This window comes from Saccostrea cucullata, unplaced genomic scaffold (genome assembly GCF_032062105.1).
Source record: "Saccostrea cucullata isolate Sc308-1 unplaced genomic scaffold, CSIRO_AGI_Scuc_v1 ctg2389, whole genome shotgun sequence".
Lineage (NCBI taxonomy): Eukaryota > Metazoa > Mollusca > Bivalvia > Ostreida > Ostreidae > Saccostrea > Saccostrea cuccullata.
This window is the reverse complement of record NW_026920804.1, coordinates 56,061-83,099: the sequence shown is the minus strand read 5'-3', so window position 1 is coordinate 83,099 and position 27,039 is coordinate 56,061. Positions and strand designations below refer to the sequence as shown.

Here is a 27,039-nt window from a genome sequence, read left to right as displayed (position 1 = left end):
TCATGCTTAAGTCAAACTCTCATCTATTTTATCAGCACACAAGGGATATTGCATTCGTTTTGATTTTATGTTTAGAAAGAAAAAATTAAAGAGACATTTCATAGATGAATAGAAACAGCGGTACAGTTTAGATAAACATCATGCATAAAATTTTTAAATTTACTAAATTCGAAATAGTTTCATGATAAACAGACCGTATTTTACTTCTTGCGTCTATTTTTCAGTGTATATGAATAATATGAATAAATTATAATGCTGTAAACTGTAAAACAATTATTATTTTCGCGATTCAACAGTTTGAAATCAATCAGCGATGATAAATTTTCGCAACTGAGAAAATTTTTTTACAAATAAAAATCAAAAGAATTGATTCGCGTCGATTAATACTCGCGAGTAAATTGAATAGAACTTGAAGCGGAAGTTGGTTTACAGTATGAATGTAAATGTAGGATGGTTTATCGTAAGATGATTTTAGTTTCATTTACAGTTTGACTCTTTTGGTGTTGGTGTTGCATGCATTCAAGCCTTCTGTAACACGGACTTAATTGGTGAGATAGTTCAATGGATGGGCCAGCATGCACAGAACCTGGGACTTTTGGCGAAATGATTATGACCTGTGAATGCTTCCTCACAAAAACATAGGATGAAGACACCGAACCTTGTTCTAGTGTGGCCAAGAGTAGCAATCTTTATTGTATTGATGTTGAAAGTGGAAGCTTTCCTTTACCAGCCAACAGGACACAACACGTTATTACTGCAGATGGCTTTGGTTCTCGATTGGTAATAACTGTGAATGGTTTGTTTCCAGGTCCATCTATATTGTTGCTCATGAGAATCAGGAAATAATTGTTCATGTGCAAAATTTTATGCATACAGATTCCACAACGATCCACTGGCATGTCATACTACGCATATCAACTCAATACAACCTTATCTGATGGAGTGGCTTTTGTTACACAGTGTCCAATACTTCCAGGTCAAAACTATACTTATAGATTTAATGCGAAGCCCCATGGAACCCATTTCTACCACGCTCATATTGGAAATCAGCGAAGCATAAGACTATGGTGCAGAAATTTACAAATTTCTTTCACAGCCCCAAGTGGGATTCACAATGCTTTTACAGGACTGGAATCATAATGATGATCTGGAAAGTCTATATCAGCGCATGCTTAATGGTGTTTATGATCCGGGTACACGAAAATTAATTTCAGCAACATTTTCCGTGGATGGTGCTAATTTTACCCGAACATCTACAACAAACATTGGATCACCTTTACAAGTATTTCTTGAAAGAAGAGCAAATGAAAACCTACATATTTCGTTTAATAAGTGCAGCATAACTCTATCCCTTTCATGTATACATTGAAGGTTATCCAGAATTTACTGTACGAGCATCTGATGGATTTGAAATTGTTGAAGGGATGGGAAAGCAAAGATCGTTCATTCATCCAGGAGAGCGATTTGATTTTACTATACGAACATCGAGAGAACCCGACAGTTACCTTTTAATAGCCGAAAGTGTTGAAGTTTTAGATCCCTTAATTAACGAATATCATGCTGCTGAGGCAATCATCCATATAAAGGATCTCCACTTAAGTATCCTTTAAAGGCAACTCCAACACCTTGTTTATCACAGAAACCTTGCTACACATTTAATTGTCCCTATTTGTATTATCCCGCGGGATCCTTCAGGTATTGCTTGAATTTTAATGACGTTTACAGCAACGAACCGGGATCTAATCATGCGGAAATACAAAATTTTTCAAAGATTTTTCGTTTTTTTTCGATTTTGCGTTTCCCTGGGATAGTGGTTATACACCGGGTTCAGTTAATGGACACGAGTTTGAATTTCCAGAAGAACCAGTTTTGTACAAATTTTCAAGGTTTAATTCAAACTGCACAAATGCTAATAGTGGGACTGACAGAATATGTAAATGCACATTTTATGAAAAATTGGAGAAAGGAAAGTTTATTTATTTTAACTAACATTGGTAATGGAAAAGGTTGGTCACATCCAGTGCATGTGAATGGTCATTATTTTTATGTTGCTAAAATTGGTTTTGGTACATGTACGTAGAATCCCACATCTGCAACGTTTATCTCGGAGACAAATGACATTGTATGTCAAGGATTAGCTATTGTAACGAGGGAAACTGAAGAAACAATTCGTGGTCTAATTTGAATAATATTCCGGGTCTTAAAATGCAATGCCCTCCACAAAAAGACACTATAATTGTTCCAGCGGTCAGGTATGTTGTCATCCGATTTAAAGCAAGCAATCCCGGGCCATGGTTTTTCCACTGTCATATTGACCTCCATAATAGTTAATGGGATGAGTATGGTTATCATAGTATCATCTGGGTCACCAGAGGAGTCGTTTTCTAAAGCCAGAGCATGGATGTACATCGTGTAACAAGGAAAAGAAAGATAACCAAGTGTATTACATATTGTAACATTATCAAATCTACTGATTGCCTTATCTAGTTTTTTCGCAAATTTTTCACTTACGAGACTTTTCTTTTTTCTTTTAGATACCGATTGGAAAAGAATTGCAATTCCATTTATTGCAGGTACAGTTATTATGAGTATCATAATTATCATTTTCGTAATTTGTTTCCTGATACCCCAGTTCAGAAGTTCTGATTCCCAAAAATGTGATTTTCAAGACTCGACAAAGGAGCCGCTTCAAAATGAAAACTCAAGCATATATACCATCATTTTAAAACAGCATGAATCATGATGCATCAGTCCAAAGTACCACTGACCAGTCAACCCAAATCCAATTCGCTTCAACTAATGCAAATTGTAACCTTTTCCTGCAATGAGCAGGTGTAAGTAAGGTTTTTTAAACGCCACATGTGCCTCCAGATCAAGACCAGCCTCTTTTAGTTGTCTCCTGACTGTACTTTTTGGTCCTTACATCTAGCCCCAAGACCAAAAACTGAGTACAGACTTAAGTCAAAATATATTTAAAACCAGTATAGCTTTTGAAATAAGTTTGATAATGAAACAAAATTTACACCAAATATTTGAATTTAGGTGTTATAGAGAATTGCAAATTTTTAAGCAAATCCGTCAAGCAGAACTCTAGAAATTAAAAATCAAAATTTTGACATAAGTCTGTTCTCATTTTATGGTCTCCAGGCTTGATTACGGATTTAGAGTCCTAAAACTTAGAGATCTTGAAAAATTGATAATAAAGAGAGGGAAATCTGAAGAAGATTCAATTCGTTACTTTGTTTCCATTGAAGAAACATTTGACATTATCAAGAGATCTTATTATGCGCTGAATCATGAAGGAACTTGGTCGAAAATATAGTAATATTACTTTCAATGCTATAAATCTTTTAAGTCAATGTGATGAACGTCACTTTCGGAGAAAAAAATTCTTGCATAGGAGTGGTTGTGAAACCTTAAGTCGAAAGATTTCAATTCTAGAGGGCAGGTTGATCTTCCTCAGATACAGAGTATATCAGATAGTAGTTACAGGTTTATTATGAATTACCGGGATCACTTGACAAAATTATGCATCTTGAAAGTTTAACATCTAAACGAGCAGCTGAAGTTGCTTACAAATTGCTAACAAGTGTGTTCTTTGTTTATGGTGCAACAAATATTCTACAAAGTGACAATGGTCGAGAATTTCCTGCATATATTATACTTGAGTCGACAGAAATATGTCCAAAATTAGTTATTGTTCATGGAAAACCACGCCATCGATCCGCAATCTCAGGGTAGTATGGAAAGATCAATTGATGATGTTAATGACATGTTGGTAAGGCCATTCCAAGTTTTTTTTCTATGTTTAGCGTCCGCGTGCGCCTTGGTTTTTGAAACCCCATCAGGAGTCCTAAAATTGATTAATTTAAGAATAGATATTTCTTCTATTAAAGCAGTTTAGTTAGATCAAATCATTTGAAGAACATCATTTTTATAATAAAATTTTAAGCCTGTGTTTTGTGTTTTGGCTTGTGTGTTTTTTGCGAATAGGTAGGTAGGTTTTTGAAAGATGGGTGGACGCTAAACAGAGAAAAACCTTGGAATGGCCTAAGCTGGATGAGAGATAATCATACAACACTTCGGACCACTGGAACTAAATTTGTTCAGTTTCAGAAAAATCGCCGTGATCATTCTGGGATTAAAAGGTCACCCTATGAAGCAATGTTTGGATGTGCTCTAAAGATCGGATTGTCCTCCTCTTCTATCTCTCCAACAGGAGGAAGATCTGCAAGTTCATGATCCACTGAACATATCATCTGAAAACAACAATCCAGAGATACAAGTATCCTCTCAAACACAACGAAGACCCCCGATCCTTAGTAGAGAGCCTACAGAAACAACAGAAGGGTCTCCATTGGACTTTAAACGAGAGTGCACAGTTTGCACAGTCTCTTTCAAACAGATAACAATAATCAGAACAATTGTAATCTTTGTTGTCGATCGCAGAACATTCAAAGGGAGAGCCATGCCAGTGCTTCAAATATGTAATCAGAATTTTCATCCCGTTTCGGTGCATGATAATGTAACAATAGTAATAGAACAATAGTTACAATAGCCATCCCACTTGTAGACAGAGGACGTGGAGACCCCGGAATTTTTTTTTGTCTCATCTTAGAAGTGGACGAGTCTAATGAACAGTTCAAACTGGGCACAAAACTTGGTATTCTTCATGGGGCATTAGTTTTTACCATCATCAGTGCATGTTTTAATGGCTGGTGACATTAATACCGAAAATGAAATTAATTTAGTGTTAGGGAAGTTGTTTGGCTACAGTTTTTTGGGATGGACAAGACTCCATGAAATGTACATGTGAAAGTGTCTGCATCAAACATATGAATTGTCTAAAAGCAAATTTACTTTGTAACTTTAAGTGCCACATCAGTTTGTCTTGTCAAAATATGTAAACATTTTTTTTAACACATACCTTTCTTTTTATATAAAATGTAAGAGATGATTTTAAAATGTATCTCCATATATTTTATTCTATTTGCATACTAAATTATATTTTTGAATACTTTTATATATGAAGTCGTGTTGTTTTGATCAAGATGTTAATAATACAACATAGGATCAGTAAAAACGTGTAAAACTCTCTAAAATTTTCAGTCAATACATGTAATTCCTCACCCTTTCAGTGATTACATGTGCAAATTGTATTTACTAAAACAGTCAGTAAATACATGTATTTACTGAACGGCTTAGAAACTACATGACATTCCTGAGTACACATATTTACTGTGACATACTTACAGAATTAACTGTACACTAGAAGGTATAATCCTTTACCGGTAATTCTTTTAATGAACAAAATGAAAAAGGAGCAAGAAACTAAATTCAATAAGCCTTAGTACTTTAACAATTTTAGGTAAATCGTATTTACGATGACATGGGAGCGTCATAATGTATCGTTCCTTTTTATTTTAAAATTTAAATCATAACTTTATCGTAAAATCTAGTCCCCTGTATGGAATAAAATATTCTGAATTTGTTTTATTTCACGCTAAAAACATTTAGATTTAAATGAAGTAAACAATGTAGAGAAACAGTGTGCATTGTCACATGAGTGGGGAATATTACTTTGTCCAAATGACATTGTGTCTGTTCTTTTTATTAAGTCTTGGATTGATTCTTCCAGGTATGTAAAATCAGCTTTTGTAGCCGCTTTAAAACATATAACCTATAAAACATATAATTATAAATTTAAAAATGTTAAACGATTCCATCTTTCATTAAGATAAGGTTTAAACCTAAAAACATATTTAGTATTCTGAAAAAACATTTTACACTTCAGATGATATAGTTTATAAGAAAACTTGCTTCTTTTTTTTTTTTATAAAGAAAACAATTGTTTATATATTTTTCAAAAGCGAACATAGGAATAGAGAATTAACGGAAAAGATTTTCGGGATCCGGAGATTTTTTTAATAGTCCTTATAAAATATTTTATGGTAACACGTAGAACGGACGCTGGTATATTAAATTAAGAGGTAAAAGGGAATTCATTTTGTATCCCTTAGTCTGTTATAGCGAGTTTTTAAAATATTAAAAGTTAGGATGTGAAACTGACATTTTTTGGGTAAGTAATCTTATATTTGAATTTCAATTTATCAAAATACATTATTACTTCAAAGTAAGTTTTGTATATACATTTCCCTAAACATATTCGTTTGTCATAATTGCAAAGTTATGGCAACATTTAATAGTGGGAGAGGACTATCTAAGTTTTTGGAACTTTTGTCCAATCCCTTTGACATATTGTCAATAACATGTTCAAAACAAAACATTTCATAAATTGCGTTTTACAGTATTTCCAAAATACATGTACATGAAATAATTTCACAAAAGCATATAATATCAAACATACTTTGAGCCGTATTTAGATTTGTCATAGTTGTAAAAATATAATTGCTTCACTGTATACAAATTTAACTCTCATGTTCAGTGGAACTTGTAAAGAGAATAAAGAATTGTCAGGATCTAGGTGGCTGTCATGCTCTAAATTTTGCATTTACTTTCACCCTGTTTATTCAAAACTTACAACACGACTTGGCAACAAATATCGTGTTAGCAGCAAATATTAAAAACTTGTCTCTGTCGTACATAAATCGACGAATTCTTATTAATATTCTGTCTAATTACTCTACAGGATTAAGTGCTGGAGCAAGTGTTCCCATCTTTTCACCAGATGTGATTGTTGTCACTGTTGAGGAAGGAAGAACAGGTAAGCTGAATTCTTTCGTTAATATATTTCAATGTCTGGATTTACATGTATAATGTAAAAAAAAATAAGGCAGTTCTTTATTGGATTTGGAGGAAAGTTGCAAATAAAGAACAAGAAAAGGAAAAGAGAAGAAAAAAAGGACAATTCAGCTTACAGCTCAGATATAAGGGAGTTTTGGCGTAATATATTTTCATATTAGTATATGGCAAACTAAATGAACAAATTTCCCCTTTCATGCAATAAGACTGAAAAAGTGTTCTAATTAAGTTCTACAAATACTCTTAAACGTTTTTTAAACCCTCAATAACTTGTCAAAAAAAAGAGGAAAAACACTCTCTCCCTTTGTAAAGGCAAAGAATTTCAAATCGTAAAAGGTTGTAGATCGAAGAAAGACAAAAAATCGTTATTGCACAGGAATATAAGAAAATTCTTATGAATATTAGAGTACAAAGACCCCTCTAATAGTTTTAATTACAAGATAAAGCCCATGATCTTAAATTTCTACACCATCGAGAAGAGATCGATCTCCCTAACATTTTTTAATTATATGATATGTAATTTTGTATATTTGATATTTCAGATGACCTGGTGACTTCTCTCAATTGTACCACTCCAGTTGGATCTCCCTGCCCTATACGTACAAAGATTGATGGCGATGATTTTGGATCCGAGAAATTTAAAATTGATAATAGCGACCTGAAAACAACAAATATTCCGACTGATTACGAGGCAGTAGAAACGATAAGCAAAGACTTTGTGTACACACTGATAATTCGTGGAAATGATTCAGTTAACTCTCTGAAAACGGCTGAGGCAACTGTGTTTGTGCACATTGATTCCAAAAACGAACATGACCCAGAATTCATTGGAATGCCCTTTAGAGCATCGGTATGTCATTGTAGTATTACTTTATGTTTTTAAAAACTTCCATATTGAAGTTTAATTTCATTAAGTGTTATTTTAGGTGTTTTGAGAGTACTATGAAATCAACACCTTAGTAAATGAAATTTATATGTCTCAATGTGCTAATTTTGGCGTCATCTTGCATTCGCCAAAGGAGAAATTTGCGGTTGGACAAATATCTTTTTTTAAAATGAGCAACAGGTTTGCGAAGTTTGCGAAGATACGCCTGACAGGTAAGTTTCATAAGTTTTTGTCGCGTATGATTTGAAGATTTCAATACAAATCAATAAAAAATATTACTAATTTTGTTTGTTTAGATTGAAAGTTAAAGATATTATACTCGTAAAGATATAATGTTGACCAAAGGTCACATCAAACAAGAAATTTATTTTACAACATTTTAACTCACTACTTTCTTTTAAGGTTGGTGAGGACGCTGCAGTAGGTACGCAGGTAATAAAATTGACCGGAACAGACAAAGATCTTGGAACAGGCGGAGAATTATCGTTTATGATCGTAGGTAAGGACATGTTATAAATGTGTAAATAACATTATTTTAATTAAGCTTTCATGTCAAAACCTAGTTCCTTTTTAAAGAATATTTTGCATGAAATCTATGAAATATGTTCGTTTATAATGCTTTCTGTGAAATGTGAATTACAAGCTCAAAGAACAATAAAATATAGAAACTATTTGATATATTGTTAAAAATATTGTATTTTTAGGTCACCTGAGTAAACTCAGGTGACCTATTGCTATCCGTTTTCGTCCGTCGTCGTGCGTCGTGCGTTAACATTTGAACATTTTCAGCTTCGTCTCTGCAACCACTGAACCAATTTCAACCAGATTTGGCACAAAGCATCTATGGGTAAAGAGGAACAAAATTTGTGAATTTCATGATCCCTGCCCCCCTGGGGCCTGAGGGGGGGGGGGCAAAACCACTAAAATTAATGCAATCTTTAAAAATATTCTTCTTTACTCCTGGACATCAAGCAGTCAAACTGTTTGCATGATTGTAATCAGCATTGAGTCCTCTACCAAAATTGTGAAATTCATGGCCCTGGGGTCAGGGGTTCTAGTGCTAGGGCGGGGCTAAATAAGTATATAGTGAAAATGCATTATTTCTTTGAAAATCTTCTTCTCTGCTCCTGGGTATTAAATAGACTAAGTACATAGTTGTGATGAGCAAGATTGCTTCATCTCAAATTGTGAATTTCATGGCCCCAGGGTCAGGGATTCTGGTGTTAGGGCGGGGCTCTATTGATTATAGAGTGAAAATACATGAATCCTTTGAAAATCTTCTTCTCTGCTCCTAGGTATCAAATAAACTAACTAAGTACATAGTTATGATGAGCAAGAGTGCCTCTACCAAAATTGTGAATTTTATGACCCCAGGGTCAGGGGTTCTGGTGTTAGGGAGGGATCTATTGATTATATAGTGAAAATACATGAATTCTTTGAAAATCTTCTTCTCTGCTCCTGGGTATTAAATAGACTACTAAGTGCATAGTTATGATAAGCAAGAGTGCCTCTACCAAAATTGTGAATTTTATGGCCCCAGGGTCAGGGGTTCTGGTGTTAGGACGGGGCTCTATTGATTATATAGTAAAAATACATGAATTCTTTGAAAGTCTTCTTCTCTGCTCCTAGGTATTAAATAAACTAAGTACATAGTTATGATGAGCAAGAATGCCTCTTCCAAAATTGGGAATTTTATGGCCCCAGGGTCAGGGGTTCTGGTTTTAGGACGGGGCTCTATTGATTATATAGTGAAAATACATTAAATCTTTGAAAATTTTCTTCTCTGATCCTGGGTATTAAGCAGACGAACTACCTATATAGTTATGATGAGCAAGGGCCATAATCTTCCAGAATTGTGAATTTCAAGGCCCCAGGGTCAGGGGTACCATAGAGGTGGGGGGGGGGGGGGGGGGCTGTACTTATGTACTGAAAGTGAATGAATTGTTTGAAATCTGCTTCTTGGTATTAATCAAATATTTTTGAAAAGCAAGGATGCCTTTTCAAAAATTGTGCAATGTGTGGATCTAGGCCTAAGGGTCAGGGGTTCATGTGTGGTAGGGGCACTACTGATTATTGCTGAATATTACTGATTAGTTGAAATGCATTTTTTGTTCCCGTACCTTGCCTATGGGTATTAAGTAACTAAACCAAGCAACTGCTAAGTGTATACATGTAGTTATGATGATCAGTGGTGCCTCTTTCAAAATTGTGAATGCCATAGATCTGGCTTAAAACATGAATCAAATTCAATCACTGGAAAGTTGTTGCATAATGCTCAGGTGACCTATAAGGCCCATGGGCCTCTTGTTGACATATACGAGGGTTGTTCGAAAAGTTCGTGGACAACTGTCATATCTTTTTTTATTTGACGTCATATGTTATCCAAATTTGGTTGAAATATTTTTACAATAAATCCAAATGATTTGTATTAATTTTTTCCCAAAACATTACGATTTATTGAAAACTTATCCAGATTTTAAAAATGCAAAAATCGGATCGCGGAGCAAGTCAAAATTTAGTAAATCACAGACAATGCAATATATAATGTCTGTAGTCGTAGTCGTATTCTCTGTAAAATGGAACAAAAACGAAAAACAACCTAGAAATCCAAATTAAGAATTGTTACATCGATTCATACACCAAATAATATTTTGCTTTGTTGAAAAGAAATCAACTTGAGAAGATAGGTAGTCTTAATTGAAAACGACAAAAACGATGACGTTTCAGAACGTCACGGAGCAGCAGATAACGATGCAGTTTGGTGTTTTACTCAGGAAAATCCCTGAATAAACTCTAAAAATGTTGGAGGAATCAAGAAAATATGTCACAAGCGAGTTGTGCATGTATGTACAAATAGTACAACGAAATAAATAATAATTAACACCACTTGAGTAAAATATTTTTATTTTACAACATATAAACAACTATTTTGAATAAAATATTCTCATTTGCAAAGAAATAATTTGTTTATTTCAATGCAAAAAAAATTTTTATAAGCAGTTAAACATATCGTGATACATATCGTATCGTGGCTCAAATATCGTGATACGTATCGATATAGAAAAAGTTGTATCGTCCCAGCCCTATAGTACAGGCAGTATTTCAGTTACAGAGACTCTGTATCGGATGAAAACAATCTGTGAAGCTACGATTTAACTGTAAAAATCTTAACAAAAACGTTAAAAAGTTGGAACTTCAAGGAAAGGCTTCAGAGTTGCGCATCCTGTGAAAGCAGAGTTAAGTAATAAAATAAATTAAAACATTAACAACGGAAACTATACAACGTGAGTAATTCTTAAAAAAAATTAATGTCAAGTATTAGAACAAGGATTCAATGATGGGTATTGGATTACTGTGTGAAATGTATGGGGTAGTATTCTTAGAAATTCTTGACGCTATATTTTGACGTTACATTGCCGTTAAGTGTGCTCCGCAGATACAAAACATGATTTTAAAATGAAGTAATTTGATTTCTGTTAAATCGAATCGTATGAAACTTCACACATCAACAAAACAAATACTTTTACATATTATTGTACTTAGTTTAAATTTCTAGTGAGTAACATAACGAAGATTGACATCGTCCACGAACTTTTCGAACAACCCTCGTATTTTATCTTTAGATATGTTTTGTTTACTCAGACATAATTTTATACTAGCATTTAACATATGTTGTGTATTTTGACAGGAGGTAATGATGACAATAAATTCGATATTAACCCTGAGAGTGGAAGAATCTTCATAAACAATTCACTGGACTACGAGACGAAGGAAAACTATACCCTGAATGTCAGTCTGTCTGACGGAGAGAGGTCAGTCATCGCAGATGTCGCCATAAGTGTTACCCCTGTAAATGACAACGACCCTAAATGTACCCCACAAGTCTACCACGTGACCATGGATGACACCCTGGCTAAAGAAGGAGTCACGGTATATTTTTGAAAAAGTTTGAAAACAAATCATGGTCATCATATTCATTCGGGGGAGGGGTTCATATGAAATAAAACATGATTTTACACTTAATGATTCTTTGTTGCGTTTGATAATTGCAAGTCGATAAATATGTTATAGAAACATGATGTTGTTGCCGAATTCAATGTTTTGTTTTTGCAAAATATCTTCTCTATATGCACGCACATTGATGGAATATCAAAAGGTATACCTCTTATCACTTCAGTATCAGGCACGTAGCATCGTTTTTGAAAGTGGGGGGGCCAACCTGAGAAAATTTTTTTTACTTACCTAAAAAAAAAAAAAAAAAAAAAAGGAAATTGAAAATTACCCAAACTCGAAAATCCTATTTCGGGGGGGGGGGGGGGGGGGGGGGGGGGGGGGGTTGTGACCAACTTTTTTCAAGGCAAACTTCCTTTCCCTTCCAATTTTTCCCCATACTTTCTTGCTATGTATATACTGTGGTAAAAAGTGGGGGGGCTCTTTTCAATAGACATTTTCTATAGTAAAGGTAATGTTGGGGAAAAAAGTGGGGGGCCAGTATAGTATATCTTTTTTATAATTGATTTCTAGATACACTGCACGTACATTATTACCTGATGGAATATCAAAAGGTGTGCCTCTTACCACTTCAGTATATATTTTTATAATTAATTCTAGATACACACATTAACCTGTTCTGACGCCGACAGAGACCCTTTAACATACACGATAGACAGCGGAGATATCTCTGGGAAATTCACCATTAAAACACCACCAAACATTGAGCTTGTGAAAGGTATGAATAAAGATATTCATAAAAATTTGATTGCTTAAGAGAGAGAGAGAGAGAGAGAGAGAGAGAGAGAGAGAGAGAGAGAGAGAGAGAGAGAGAGAGAGAGAGAGAGAGATAAAATTATAGTTCTTAACTCAACCGCTTTTGAGATAATACAAACGCTAAATAAAGCAACAAAAATAAAACGAAGTTTTATCGATATAAAGTAAACATTAGTAGTTAAGACTTTGAAAACTTCATAAGTCAAAGAACATAGTTCATTAGCGTAAGGATTTTTGATAATCAGTGTTACCGTAGTTCTCGACACATACGAGGTAAAGCAGGAGAGGGAACAGACTGGCCTGTTTGTTTACATTCAGCTGCGGTACCAGATTAATTCTATACAAAATCGGATTGGTATTAGGAAAAAACTCACTGTCAGTGTCTTATCATTTACATTGATAGTTTTAAAATAATTTTTTCATCAGAATATAAACGTGATTCATGTAAGAAATCCATTCTACTCTGTAAATGAGCCCGGCTCTCTGTACTTCTGAGTACTTTGATTATTGTCTGTCAAGATACCATGTTTCAGTCAATTTTGATAGGAATGTTCTTTATGCAAACTAATATAATTATACGACATCATGGCATTTGTTTAAATAGCGATTATAGTTGGCTTCTTTTCTGCATGTATCAAAATAACGCACAACATTCAAGTTAAAAAGTCCATTCAAACGATACAAATTAGGAGCAGAATAGACACAGTCCTCTAAAACATCAAAGGTGGGATCAGGTGCCATGGAGGAGTGTCCATCTCAAACCGACCGGTCACACCCGTCGTGTGCTCCCTATTATAATAGGAAAACAACGGACAAATTCGTCGACAATTCAAATAATGGCCTACAATTATTATTAAGAATGTCTGTATTTGACATGATGATAGCTTGTTTTTGCGGACATGGTAATTATCATCCACTAGAACTTGCGAAATATATATTAAATGTATAAATTACCATTTCTCCGCTGAAAATTGTATAAAGACAGTATTATTTAATATTGACTGAAGTAAAACTTAATCTCTTAGATCTTGATGCAAGCCAGAAGAACTTGAATTACCTGCTGACGATTAGGGTTTCGGACGGGTCAAGGTCAACCGATGCCTGGTTACGTGTGTACGTCACAAAAAACAACACTAAAGGTCCAGAGTTCATGAGTCAACCTACAGTTTATGTACGCGAGAGTGAGATGATTGGGACAGAAATTATAATATACACTGCAGAAGATCCCGATAAGGAACCATACGGCATTGTGTCTTATGAAATAGAATCGGGTATGATGTTTTCTCTCCTCGTATTTGAAATACACAATAGATTAACAAAAAAGATGATGATTCCATAATTCTTGCACAATAATGATGCTATAACTTGAATAAATTTGAAAACCTTTCTTTGAATATGGATAGACAATGAAAATTGCTGATTAATATTGGGTTATATGTTAAGTTACAAACGGCGGGGAGGACAATTTTTTAATCGAGGAGACTTCAGGAAGAATAAAGCTTGCAAAGCCACTTGATTTCGAGACCGTCACAAAGTACATGTTACGTGTAGTGGCAAAAGACGGAGGCGGACTAAAAGTAAGCTCCCTGAAATTACAACGCATGATAAAATACTGTTTTTCGTTTAAAAAAAAAAGTTAAAAGTAAATCAAGCTACAGAGATACTGAACATTTTTGTATTTTTTTTTCAACTGGAGGAATGAAATATATAACGAACAATGTTCAAGCTCGAAAAAAAAGTGTATATTAAAATCTGATATGTTTCTATATTATAAATGAAATTAATGTAATATTTCCAGTAGATTTTTTTTATTTTCGGTCTTATGTTGCGTATGCTATTTCACGGTATGGGTTTTGAATCCTTCAGGGCACAGGGACAGTAACAGTGAATGTTATTAATGAAAATGACAACGCACCTACATGTACAACTTATTCCGAGGCGTACAATGTTGCCGAGGATACAGGTTCGTTAGCCTATAACCAATTCAGTATGGATTTATGGATAGACATCAAACTTAGACAAGAACTTTTAACATGGATTTAAGGATCAATAAGACATCAGACATAAGACATACCGAAGCAAGAATTGTTAATATGGATTTTTGATTCAATTAGACATCGGAAAAGTACAAGAAATTTTAATATGGATTTGAGATTCAATTAGACATCAAACTTAGACTAGAATTTTTAATATGGATTTAAGGTTCAATTATCATGATTATAGACATAAAACTTCGAAAAGATTTTCATGATATGGATCAATTATATTTAAGATCAATGAGTTATTTAACTAAGATTAGAATGACGAATATTTTTAAGGGTCAAGAAAACATAAAACTAATTATAAGACAACAGTATTGAATGAATATACTCAGTCTGTATTTCTGTTCTAAACAAATTATGCACATTTGGTAACTTCTCTGCGCCAAGAAAAAAAAATTTCAAGAAATTACATAGTTTTGAAGCAATTGCAAAATAGCTTGAGATATTATCATTTAATAAATAAAAAATAACAAAATTAGAAAGCTTTACTGTATTTGATAACTGAAATATGGAACATATTGTTTTATTTTGATGACCTTGACAGACCCGACCAGCGCTATTTCTACTGACGTGCAGTGTACAGATGCGGACGGTGACTCTCTGTCGTTTATGATAGCGGAAAATCCTCCAGGATCCAAATTTACACTCTCATCATCTAGGACGGTCCTTCTTAAAGGTAAGGGTGAGTTATTTACAGGTTACATTTACATTCTAATGTGACGGTTTCTATTCTAAGAAGGATATATCTGATTTTGTGATAGAGTTAAGTCAGAGTACTGTAAGTGTAAGGTAAGTGACAATAATCTTGAATTATTTCTTTTGAAAGGTATTTTCATATGAATATTAAGATTTTGCATTATCAGTCCAGGGTGATCTGTTTATGGTTTGCAATATTGCCTAATGCTAATAATAATTGAATTTTGTACAATCAGAAGCATAGATAATTTAAAGAAAACATTCAATTTTTTTTTTAAATTGTAGAGTTTGATAGAATGCAGTTACTTTGAACAAAGATATTATATTAAACATTTCTACCATTCCGTTACTATTTTACATTCTTTAATTTCTTTTATCTTTTAGAACTTTGAGACAAATTCATTTCAAACATTTAATTTCTTTTATATTATTAGAACCCCGTACTTTGAGGCAAATTCCCTTCATACATTTTAATTATTTTATTAGAACCCCTGGACTTTGAGACCCAATCCTTTTACGAACTTCAGATTTCTGTGATAGACGGCGGGACAACCCCGGTGATAATAACTTTTATTATTGACGTCACTAATGTTAACGAACACACTCCCACATTCACTAACCCAGGTAAAGCTGCACTCTCACCAACTTACATATAGCGTAATATTTCCATTATGGAAATTAATTTAAAATACATGGCGTGATTTAATTGCACTTTTGTGTAAATCAGAGAGAGAGAGAGAGAGAGAGAGAGAGAGAGAGAGAGAGAGAGAGAGAGAGAGAGAGAGAGAGAGATTCTATAATTTAAAACTTGACCTATTTTATTTATGAGATGTATACTATGAAACCCTTGATGAAACCTCCCAACCTGGAGTTAACATTACCACCGTCACGGCCACCGACGGCGACAGAGACAGGGTGGCGTACAGCTTCGTGACACCACAGACAAAATTTAACCTAGGATCAGTGAGCGGACAAATTATTCTCAGTCAGACATTGGACGCTGAAGTTGTGTCGTCATACAAGTTACTTGTACGGGCGTCTGACGGGCAGAAAGAGTCCACTGCAACGGTATCCATTACGGTGAACGACGTCAATGAAAAACCCGTCTTCGAACAAGATAAGTACAGGTAGTGTTTCATCACTGTATTAGAATTCCTTGATTCATGCATTCATTATATCCCCCGCAAACAAAGTTTAGGGAGGGTATATTGGAATCACCATGTCCGTCTGTCCGTCTGTCTGTAGACGAGATTTTGTCCGGACCATTACCCAGAAACTATTGGAAGGATTTGTCTGGAAATTTGTACACATATTATTCACCATATGAAGGTGTGCACCTGATATTTTCATCTTGATTGGATGATTATTTTGAATTACATGTGTTTTTTCATTTTTATTTTGTGGTTTTGTGCAGACTGTTTCTCATAAACTATTGCAAGGATTTATCTGAAAATTTGTACACTTATTATTCACCATATGAAGATGTGCACCTGGAATTTTCAACTTTATTTGTTCATTTTTCTGCATTTTACAGGTTTTATTTTTAGCATTTTTATGCGATAGTAATGTTTTAAACAATTTTTTGCTACTCCTTACAGTTTTGGTTTAATTTCAATATAACTTGGCACACAAGTAGACTACACTAAGATACATAATTCTGTGTATCGGTTTTTGATTTCGATGAACGGTGTTGCCGTGGTTAGAAATTTCTTTGAAATTCTTTCAAAATGCTACTCCTCCTACAGTTTTAGTCTGATTTCAATAACTTGGCACACAAGTAGACTACACTAAGATACATAATTCTGTGTATCGGTTTTTGATTTCGATGAACGGTGTTGCCGTGGTTACTAAAAATAGAAATTTCTGTGAAATTCTTTCAAAATGTTACTCCTCCTACAGTTTTAGTCTGTTTTCAGTATAACTTGGCACACAAGTAGAATACACTAAGATAAAAATGGTTACTAAAAATAGAAATTTCTGTGAAATTCTTTCAAAATGCTACTCCTCCTACAGTTTGGTCTGATTTCAGTATAACTTGGCACACAAGTAGAATACACTAAGATACATAATTCTGTGTATCGGTTTTTGATTTCATTGTTGCCGTGGTTACTAAAAATAGAAATATCTGTAAAATTGTTTCAAAATGCTTCCTCCTACAGTTTTGTCTGATTTCAATATAACTTGGCACACAAGAATACACTGAACATAAAGAGACTTTATCAACATCATTATTCTATATATTGCTGTTGTAAAGTTTCATAAATACTCTTCTCTTCCTTTGCTATAAGTTCAAACCAGTAGAGCTTCAGTCTCGACAGAGACTTCTGGTTTATTTTAATAGACTTGTTTATTTTGGGCTCATGTATAAGGTTTTAGACAAAGAATCTAGAATATCTGTACAAAAATGTGAAGTACAACTTAAAACTACTCATTAAAACTAAAAAAAAAGAACCATCATCAAGAGTTAAAAACAGTTTTTACATTGCACAGAAGATAATGTAATTTCATTTGTCTCTTGTGAATAATGACTGGACATGCAACCAGTTAAAGATAAATTAATGAGTTTGGTGTGGGAAGTTCTTAAGGCATTTCTTATCAACCATGTGTTTTGGCACAAGAATTAAAGATCTCTCTTCTCTTATTCTCTTAATTCTAATTTATTGTCTGTCAAAGCACTTCATTACTGGATGACCAGCTCTTTATTTTCAAAATGAATTTGATATAAAGTTATGAAGATTAATTTGATTTTGTATGATATGATTTTTTTCAACAATCAGTCTGCAGAGTGTCATGACACATAATTGCAATATATTTTTTTTTAATGCAGAAATAAAAAAAATATGTTACAATGGAATTACAATGTATTTGTGTAGTATTGATGTTTAATTTGGTTGCACCTTTGTTTCATTCATTAAGAAACATAATGAACAATTATATTTCACTGCAAATTTTTGTAAGTAAATTGTGAACACCTCTAGATCCATAAACTTGTATTTTTGAATTGGCACCTTCTCTGAAAAAGCCAGCGGGGGGTATTTGTCCATATTGGACAGTTCTAGTTTTAAGTTTCTGTCAATAACTTTCTTCCAGCCGAGTGGAAACATTGTTTCTTTTTATGCTTGGTGATTTTGAAAGTACTTCCAATTCAAAATTTATGAAAATCAAATGCATACAAAATTGATGTTATTGTAACGTTCTTACTATGTACAAATGATTATCAATAAGGTTCGCTCAGGTTTCCTTCCTAGGAATCACGTTTATAATATAAGATCAAAACAAACTTCGATAGTAATGGCGAACATCTGACTGAAATTCAGTATATATATTTTTTTCATAGTCCTATCTGGAAAATGATTAGAAAACAAACGTGATAACTAAACATCAAGAAATTATAAGAAAGAATCAACTACAATTAAATGAACAATCAAAGCTATAAAACTTACCTCTGTAGCTGCGCACTGGGAGGTTTAAATAACAGTTCTGTTGTTTCCCGACACAGTCTGCATCTACCCCAAACACACCCTAAAATCACAAAATCACAGATACATATTAATTAAGACACACAAACACAAGCTAAAGTCAACAAGACACCACAGCTATCAACAGGACACTATTACTTTTGGTTATACACAAGCTAAAGTCACCGAGACACCATGGCTAGTCATAAAGACACTAGGGATCTACATGTAGGTCCCTGAGCTGAGTGGTCTAACTAACAATTTTTTTGTTTTCCGACATAGCCGCCCAGGTACTAGAGGTACACCAAAAGTAAACGAAGATAGATTGATCCCTGTATTTTTATACTATTTTTCATCTGTTCAGTTCGTACGTAGGTTAATAATTCTAATCATTTGGTTGGCTAAAATTTCAACTGTGCCTACACATAAATATGATTTAATTGGGTCATTCAGAACCTATTTCAATCCACTTTTATTAATTCTGATTTATTACAATATTATATAACTGATACATAATTAGCATTTTCAGATATTAAAATTCTATTCTTTTTTAGCTTTACAAACACCGAAAACTCGGATATAGGAAAATCTGTCGGTAAGGTAACAGCTAGAGACCCGGATGTATCCGGTAACAACGGATTGTTTCGTTATACCATTATTTCGGGCAACATTAATTCGCATTTTCTGATTGATCCTGATGTCGGCACCATTAGTGTCGCGGTGTCTACAGACTACGAATTCACCAAATCGGTCCTTCTGGTTATTGAAGTAACAGATTTTGGGACTCCTGCCCTCTCAGACAAATGTACCGTGAATATCAGCATTATAGACGTTAACGACAATTCACCTGAATTCCCAACGGCCACAATGACCAAATTTATTGCAGAAAATGCGAGTCTTGGAGATTTTGTTACACGAGTTACTGCAAAAGATATAGACTCAGACCTTAGTGATAATAATTTATTTGAGTTTCGTTCTTCATCAAATGTGCCATTTAATGTACACTATTTGACGGGAGAGGTGACTGTCAACGGACAGATCGATAGAGAAATACAGGAAAGGTAAGATTGATTCATAATCATGATTAAAAAAAATGTGCAAATATGCCAATAAGTACAAGACCTCTTGGGTATCTCTTTGGTTATACATGAAGCACAATTGTTCCTAAATCTTTACAGAAGAAATAAGTACGATGCATTTTTAAAAAGTATTGTAGTGACAATATTATTTAAACTTGATATGATATGTTACAATGTATTTAAACATGATATGTTAACTACCTAAATTTTAAATGCAGTTATGAGATGATTATTGAGGCAGTTGACAAAGGGTTTCCAGCCAGGACAGGTTATGTTACTTTGACAATTACATTGACGGACATTAACGATAATGCCCCGCTAATCCAAGGAACGTATGATAAAACCATTCCGGAAAACGAACCTGTCCACTCATTGGTGTTTTCTCTGTCTGCCACTGATCCAGACACAGGGGAGAATGGACGATTCTTGTATTCAATAGAATCAGGAAACTCAGACTTTCATTTCAAAATCGAACAAACTCGTGGGTTTATCCAGGTCGCAACAGATCTAGACCGCGAATCTCAGTCCGTCTATGAATTGGTGATTAAAGTTTCAGATTTGGGCTCCCCGCAGATGTCCTCTTCTATCACGGCGACAGTTACTCTTAGTGACGTCAACGATATTATTCCTGAATTCACCCAGAATACATTTGTGTTTAATATAAAAGAAAACTCGCCTATTGGAACGTTGGTAGGAAAAGTGGATGCGACAGATGGTGACAGAGGTATTAACGCTCTACTCACTTACAGAATAAAGACGTACGAGGAAGGTCACGCGGGAAAATTCGCGATTAACTCAACAACAGGAGAAATAAGAAGCTTTGATGTCATAGACCGTGAAGTAGAAGACTTTTACGCCATCTTGTTGATTGTTGAAGATGGTGGGTCTTTGTCGTCTGAAGCAATGGTGAACATTACCATAACCGATGAAAATGATAACACCCCGATATTTACTAGGAGATTATATTCAACCGAAGTGTCTGAAAATTTTACTGTAGGAGGCAAAATTTTAACCACAACGGCGTTCGACTTCGACATTGGACTCAATGCCAAAATTTCATATAGTCTGGACATTGTAACATTAGATGATGCGATAGCATCGCAATATTTTTCTGTAGATGTAAACACTGGTGAGGTTTTGCTCATCAAAGAACTTGATCGTGAGTTGTATGCCAACATTACTATGACTGTGACGGCCACTGATGCTGGTACACCGCTATTATCTTCCAACACAACAGTCACTGTCTTCGTGGCAGATATTAACGATAATAGACCGATATTTACTCCGTCTTTTTACAATGCAGAGGTGTCGAATGAGTATGCGTGTGACCATGTTATTGCTATCGTTACTGCACTAGATAGAGACCAGGAGGAAAATGCTGAAGTCTTTTTCGAAATGGATCCTATCTACGGAGAAAACCAATTTCTTGTCGACAGAAAATCGGGTATTTTTTTCTATATATCAAATATGGAGTTTTATAAATAAACGTTTTACAAAGAAATATTTGAGAAGTAGTTATATTTAATCAATTTCTATTGTAGGCGAAATTACTACCAGCCTAAATGTAAACGAAACCAGGAATGTCATCTTGGTGCGTGCATACGATCTTGGCACTCCTAAACTTACGTCATCTTTGAGTGCCAAAATCAGAATAGATTCCTTTAATGCAAGTGAAACGATAATTTCATTTTCTTTATCGATGGGATTGTCTACATACTTAAGAAAGGAATCAGAATTTTTGTCACTTGTGAAAGCAACGATAGGAGAGTTTTATGCAACGGCGTATGTTCGACGATGGTGCATAGAAGACAAATCTACGTAAGTAACTTTGCATTTAATAACAACTAATCAAGGTTAGAAATAAAAGTACAGATCTTCAAATATGCCAAAAAGTAATGATTACATGAAATAAAACTTTGGGAAGACAATTAAGATTGTGAATGTATGAACGGTTTAATAAAAACAAACAACAAAATTGATCTAATTATCGAAGCAACTTTAAGATGAAGACACAAAGGAGTTAAGTGTTTAACATACAGAAATGTGGACAAAAGTATAAAAGTAAAGTGCAGCGATACAAGATTTTACTAATTTGATGTAATTTATCAAATAGAGTGCTAATGACTGATTTCCTTTTTACACAAATTAGTTCCGTCCTAGTCTATGTATATGCCGTAAAGAACGACTTGACGAATTGGGAGAGCAACCTTTTTATGGATAAACCGTTCATGACTAATGGGGAATTCCTGGATTCTTTGGAGCTGAATAAGGACAAGGTCCCAACTATCAATGGAACGGGTATTATAACCACTGATCATTTGTAGATCTATGATAAGCTATTTAACTGAACTTAAGGAAAACACTTCTTTATCTCCAGAAAGTTTTTATTGAAATATAATAATTTATCAATCATTATACTTTGAGCAAAGTATGAGTAGTTTAATTATTTTCAGTAAAAAGACATATGATTTACAGTAGTACAAAGTAGACTTCTCTGAGATAAATAAAATACAATAATTTTAATTTTACAGTAAAAGAAAACCTTTGATTTCATATTGTGAAAAAATATACTTTGATTTTTTCTTAAGTATGATAATGTTAAAATAATTTAAACTTTGATTCATTGATCTAGTTCAGAAAATACGTTGATCGTTGTCTTAGTAATCTAAAGCTTAAAATGGCTATAACATTTTCCTTATGTTTTAAAATCTGCTTTATGAACGTTCTTATTTTAAGATGAACCTTGGAGAAAGTTTTTGGTTACTGACGTCAAGCCGTTTGGACAGAATGTCGTTTACCCCGCAGGTTCCTCTCGTTCCTCCAGCAGTGGAGACACATCGGGACTAACTATCGCACTTGCTGTCATATTCTCCCTCCTTGCCCTAGCCTTATTAGCGGCGCTGATCATCTACCTACTGTGGAGAAGAAAAAATAAACAAAAGAAAGAGTGAGTTGGCTTTGTTGTCTTAGCTTCATCATGTTCATGATCGCTGTGAAAGAATTTTTATGCTACTTTAATTTACCATACATATACCATACATCTATATCAAATATAGATTCCAAATTAGGATGGATGAATTTAAGGGTGTGTGTCTCTTTTTTCTTGAATTCTTATTCAAGGTATCGCTTTGGAGCAAAAATGATATATCAAATTACTTCAATTGCAACTTTTTGAGAAAAAAAAAACAATATTACAGCAATCTTTCCAAGTCCAAACCAAAGCTCATCAAAGTTCAATCAAAAGGAGATATGATATCTGGCGGTCAAAATTCCTCAGACACCAGACCTTTTGTCTCAGACACAGACGACTCTGTTGGTCACGTGACCATGGTAGGAAATCCCTCCATGGTATATTCCGGATCTGGGTCGCCTGGATCCAGATCTGCTCAAGGCAAAGGATCGCCCACTGGATCTGGAGGAGAAGATGAATCCGATCCAATGACGAAAATCGACATTGACGGGAATAGAGAGGGACTCGTGTCGCCCACAGACGTCAGAATGTCACAAGGAGTTATGGTTGCAGGAATGGGGGCATCAGGTATAGAAATGATTCTTTGCAAGTGTTAAAAAGTGTTCAATAAGGGAGATCTCATTTTTGGATTATTTTGTGATTGTAGGTGAAGGAAGTGTGAAGGATGCTAATTCTGTCAGATATGGCGATGGTCAATATCCAGAAAAAGAATTAGATTCCTCCAGAGATGGAAGGTCGTCAGACAGAACATCTGGGAACAGAAGTATTTATAGAGATATTCAAATTCAAGTTTTTTTTCGCATGCAAGAAATATTCGAAAGTTTTGCGACTTATTTCAAATGGCAAAACATTTATTTTGCTTTGTAGTTGACAGGAATGTTTCTTCAGTTGCAAAAATGAATCGTCGTGATGCGATAAATTGCGAGTAAAAGATGGCATTAATAATAGCTTGTTTACAGTAACACATCATTGTATAGTATTCACAAGCTTATCACATACATGTAAGTTCATATTGTCATGAAAAGAATTATTCTACATTTATTTCTAAGGCGATAGACACAGGGGTGTTGGCGGTCGATCAGAGATGGACGTCTCGGACGAAAGAGCATCAGCGAGAACATTTGGGAACAGAGGCATTGATACAGGTTATATAAATTACAAATGAAATGAAATTTTCAGTGTGGAGGCACATCTTGTTATGTTGTAGATGCATATTTAACAGGAATTTGAATAATCAAACATTCATTTGTCCAAGGGTTCAATTTTAAGTATTTTTATTTACACACGATGTGCACTGTCAGTGCATCAAATTTTACAAATGGTTGAAAAGCTGGATACAATATACAGATTGGATAAAGAATGTAAACAGTTAATTATTTTACAATGACTGTAAACTGCTTACTATGTCAACACTGTTAATTATTTATAGCAATAGTACACTATTTAATATTTTAACAGTTAGTTATCCTACAGTAAGTGTAAACAGTTTACTATTTTTACAATTAATTATTTTACAGTGACAGTAAACTGAATACTACGTTAACAGTTAATTATTTTATAGTGACTGTAAACTGTGTACTACGTTAACACAGTTAATTATTTTACAGTGACAGTAAACTGCTTACTACGTGAACACAGTTAATTATTTTACACTGACAGTAAACTGCTTACTATATAAACGCAGTTAATTATTTTACAGTGACAGTAAACTGCTTACTACGATAACACAATTAAATATTTTACAGTTACGGTTAACTGCTTACTATGTTAACCCAGTTACAGTGACTGTAAACTGGTTCCCTTATTAACACGGTTAATTTTTTTACAGTGACTGGGAGGTTAATTATTTTATAGTGACTGGCTGTTTAATTATTTAACAGTGACTTGCTGGTTAATTATTTTACAGTGAGTGGTTGTTTAATTATTTTACAGTGACTGGTTGGTTATTTTTTTTTTATAGTGACCGGCTGGTTTATTATTTTACAGTGACTGGCTGGTTAATTATTTTACAGTGACTGGCTGGCTTATTATTTTACAGTGACTGACTGGTTCATTATTTTACATTGACTGGTTAATTATTTTACAGTGACTGGTTGGGTTTATGAAGACCATCCAGAGAATAATGGCCGACAGTGGCTCAGAACCCCGGATGGAGATCCGATATTTGAACAACGTCCCTTCATCTAAATAGACAGTAGGAAGAAGGAAGCCGCATTTCTTAGAACACTTCTTCTGAGAAGAACAAAAATTGACAAATGAAGATGAAGGGATTTTGCGACTGTTATTATAAAAAAAGATATCTTGACTGTTGTGTAAACTTACGACGAAGCTTAATTGGCCTTAAGCTGAATTAATAAGACAATAAGAAGATTAAAAAGTAACATTTTAAAATTATTGCCTTGTTCTATTTTGCATCTTTCCAATCATGGTAAATTGGCGCTTTATGAACGCAGCAAATTCAAAAAGAAAACAAAATTCTCTATGACCAGGCTAATTTTAAAAAAGTTGTTGATGACTAAACCCCAAAACCTGAAATATCTAAATTTCATTTTTAATTCAATTCTGAATTTCATTTCTATTTTACAAGGTGAACTTCCTTAAAAAAGAATTAACTTAAAGTACCTGTAGACGTGGATCATCTAAACGTGTGAATCGTTTAAATAAAATACTAGTACATGTACGTTGTTGAAATTTGATAACAGCTCTAACAGGCATGGGGTAATCGTAATCGATTGTAATGATCACTTTTTTTTCCAAGCAATCGACAGTAAACTGTAATCGAAGAGATTATCGATTGCTTGTAATCGTAATTAAATCGATTACAGCTAAAATTTCCAATATAATTATGATTACTCTTTCGATTACTTTCAATTACTTTATACATATACATACACATCTACTTTATACATTAATGTTATTTTGTAGAATCATTTCCAGTTAGTCACATATAAATATTTTATATTTACACTAATCCATCCAGTGATATGTGTTGATTTCCTAACTTTTATAATCATAACTTGAATAATGTTCACAATAAAATTTGCATTATAGACACACTGATCTAGTCTTTTTCAAATTTCATATGTTATTAACTTTGTCCTCTATCAAAAAATCTATAGCAAAAATAGATTTAAGTGTTTTCATGCATGTATAAATACAAATTTTCTGAAATATAACCTACATATTGTACCAGCTATGACCTTGTAGAAAAACGAGAGAAGAATACTTATCATATTTGCTTGTGTTTTAAATTTGCAAAATGATTTCCATCTTTTTATTCAAAATTTACATGTTTTGTCAATGATATGTGTGTATTCTAAAAGAGAGGATATTAAATGTCACTGTGTTTATCATGGCTCATTGGCTGGGATATCCCTGACTGCAGAGAATGAGGTGTGAACTGTGAACTTAATAGAATTTTATAATTAATAACTCCACTGTAGACAAACAATCTTATAGTCTAGGGCAACTGATAGATCTAAAAACAGTAATCTCAACACAGAAAGAAATTGTACTATTAGTTATAATTGAATGTACATTGAGTTTACATGTTCATTGCTAGCAGCTCTAATTTATTTTTTTTCCCGAAATAATTGAAACACAGGGATAGCGTATTATGTGTACTACCAACATGTCGAATTTTTAAATACTTGTTAATCACAGTAAAATTTTAAATAATTTCTGCAACTATCAAAAGTTATGACACATTGAAGTTCAATGTCCAAAATGTATGAATGCACTCAAACTTTAAAAGATATCATCAATATTACTACATAATATTTAAATACAGTGTATTACTTTCTGCTTTGATATTTGAGGGTGGAAGAAATCTGAAAGTAATCGATTATTTATCGATTACATTGTCTCAAGTAATCGATAACGATCGATTACAGAACAAAACTGACTGTAATCGATTATTAATCGATCATTTATTTGAAAATCGATTATTAATCGATTACACAAAATTCCTTTAAATAATCGATAATTAATTGATTACATTTGTTCAGTAATCGTGCCCATGCCTGATTTCTAGTAAACATATGTCCAACTTTGTATCCAACCAATGTTTAAGTCCTACCCCAGGGAATTAATTATTACTTTGAATTTACAAACACTGCAGATCCTTCTTACATGATCAGATAAATTTTATCTAAAATCATATATTATTTTGTAATTTAATTTTGGTTGTAACACGTCATTTGATAGGATAAAAGATTTTAGTTTATATCGTGTTCTCGTACGTTGTCTACGACACATTGAGTTACGTCAAAAAAGGTATTTCTTCGCCTGACGTTACTTTCAAATATGCTCAATTTGAAGTCATTTTTGAAGAAAAAAATGTAATTTCTACACTGAATGATTGAAAGTGAAATTATAA

General features: G+C 33.8%; 1 protein-coding gene and 1 pseudogene across 1 annotated transcript; both read left to right on the top strand.

The window, feature by feature from the left end:
* The first annotated feature begins 561 nt into the window (after window positions 1-561).
* LOC134258283 (uncharacterized) lies at window positions 562-2,416 on the top strand (annotated as a pseudogene).
* A 3,149-nt stretch (window positions 2,417-5,565) lies between these two features.
* On the top strand, window positions 5,566-25,658 carry LOC134258317 (protocadherin Fat 4-like). The gene is made up of 21 exons (XM_062740842.1): window positions 5,566-5,638; window positions 6,650-6,724; window positions 7,305-7,612; window positions 8,051-8,147; window positions 11,337-11,578; window positions 12,260-12,377; window positions 13,441-13,686; window positions 13,859-13,992; window positions 14,282-14,378; window positions 15,002-15,133; window positions 15,640-15,777; window positions 15,983-16,280; window positions 19,166-19,672; window positions 19,909-21,134; window positions 21,232-21,508; window positions 21,840-21,988; window positions 22,427-22,637; window positions 22,888-23,228; window positions 23,308-23,424; window positions 23,711-23,806; window positions 24,748-25,658. Exons 1-21 carry the CDS (start codon window positions 5,590-5,592, stop codon window positions 24,846-24,848), a joined length of 4,959 nt encoding a protein of 1,652 aa, XP_062596826.1. The 5' UTR covers window positions 5,566-5,589; the 3' UTR covers window positions 24,849-25,658.
* Window positions 25,659-27,039: the final 1,381 nt, after the last annotated feature.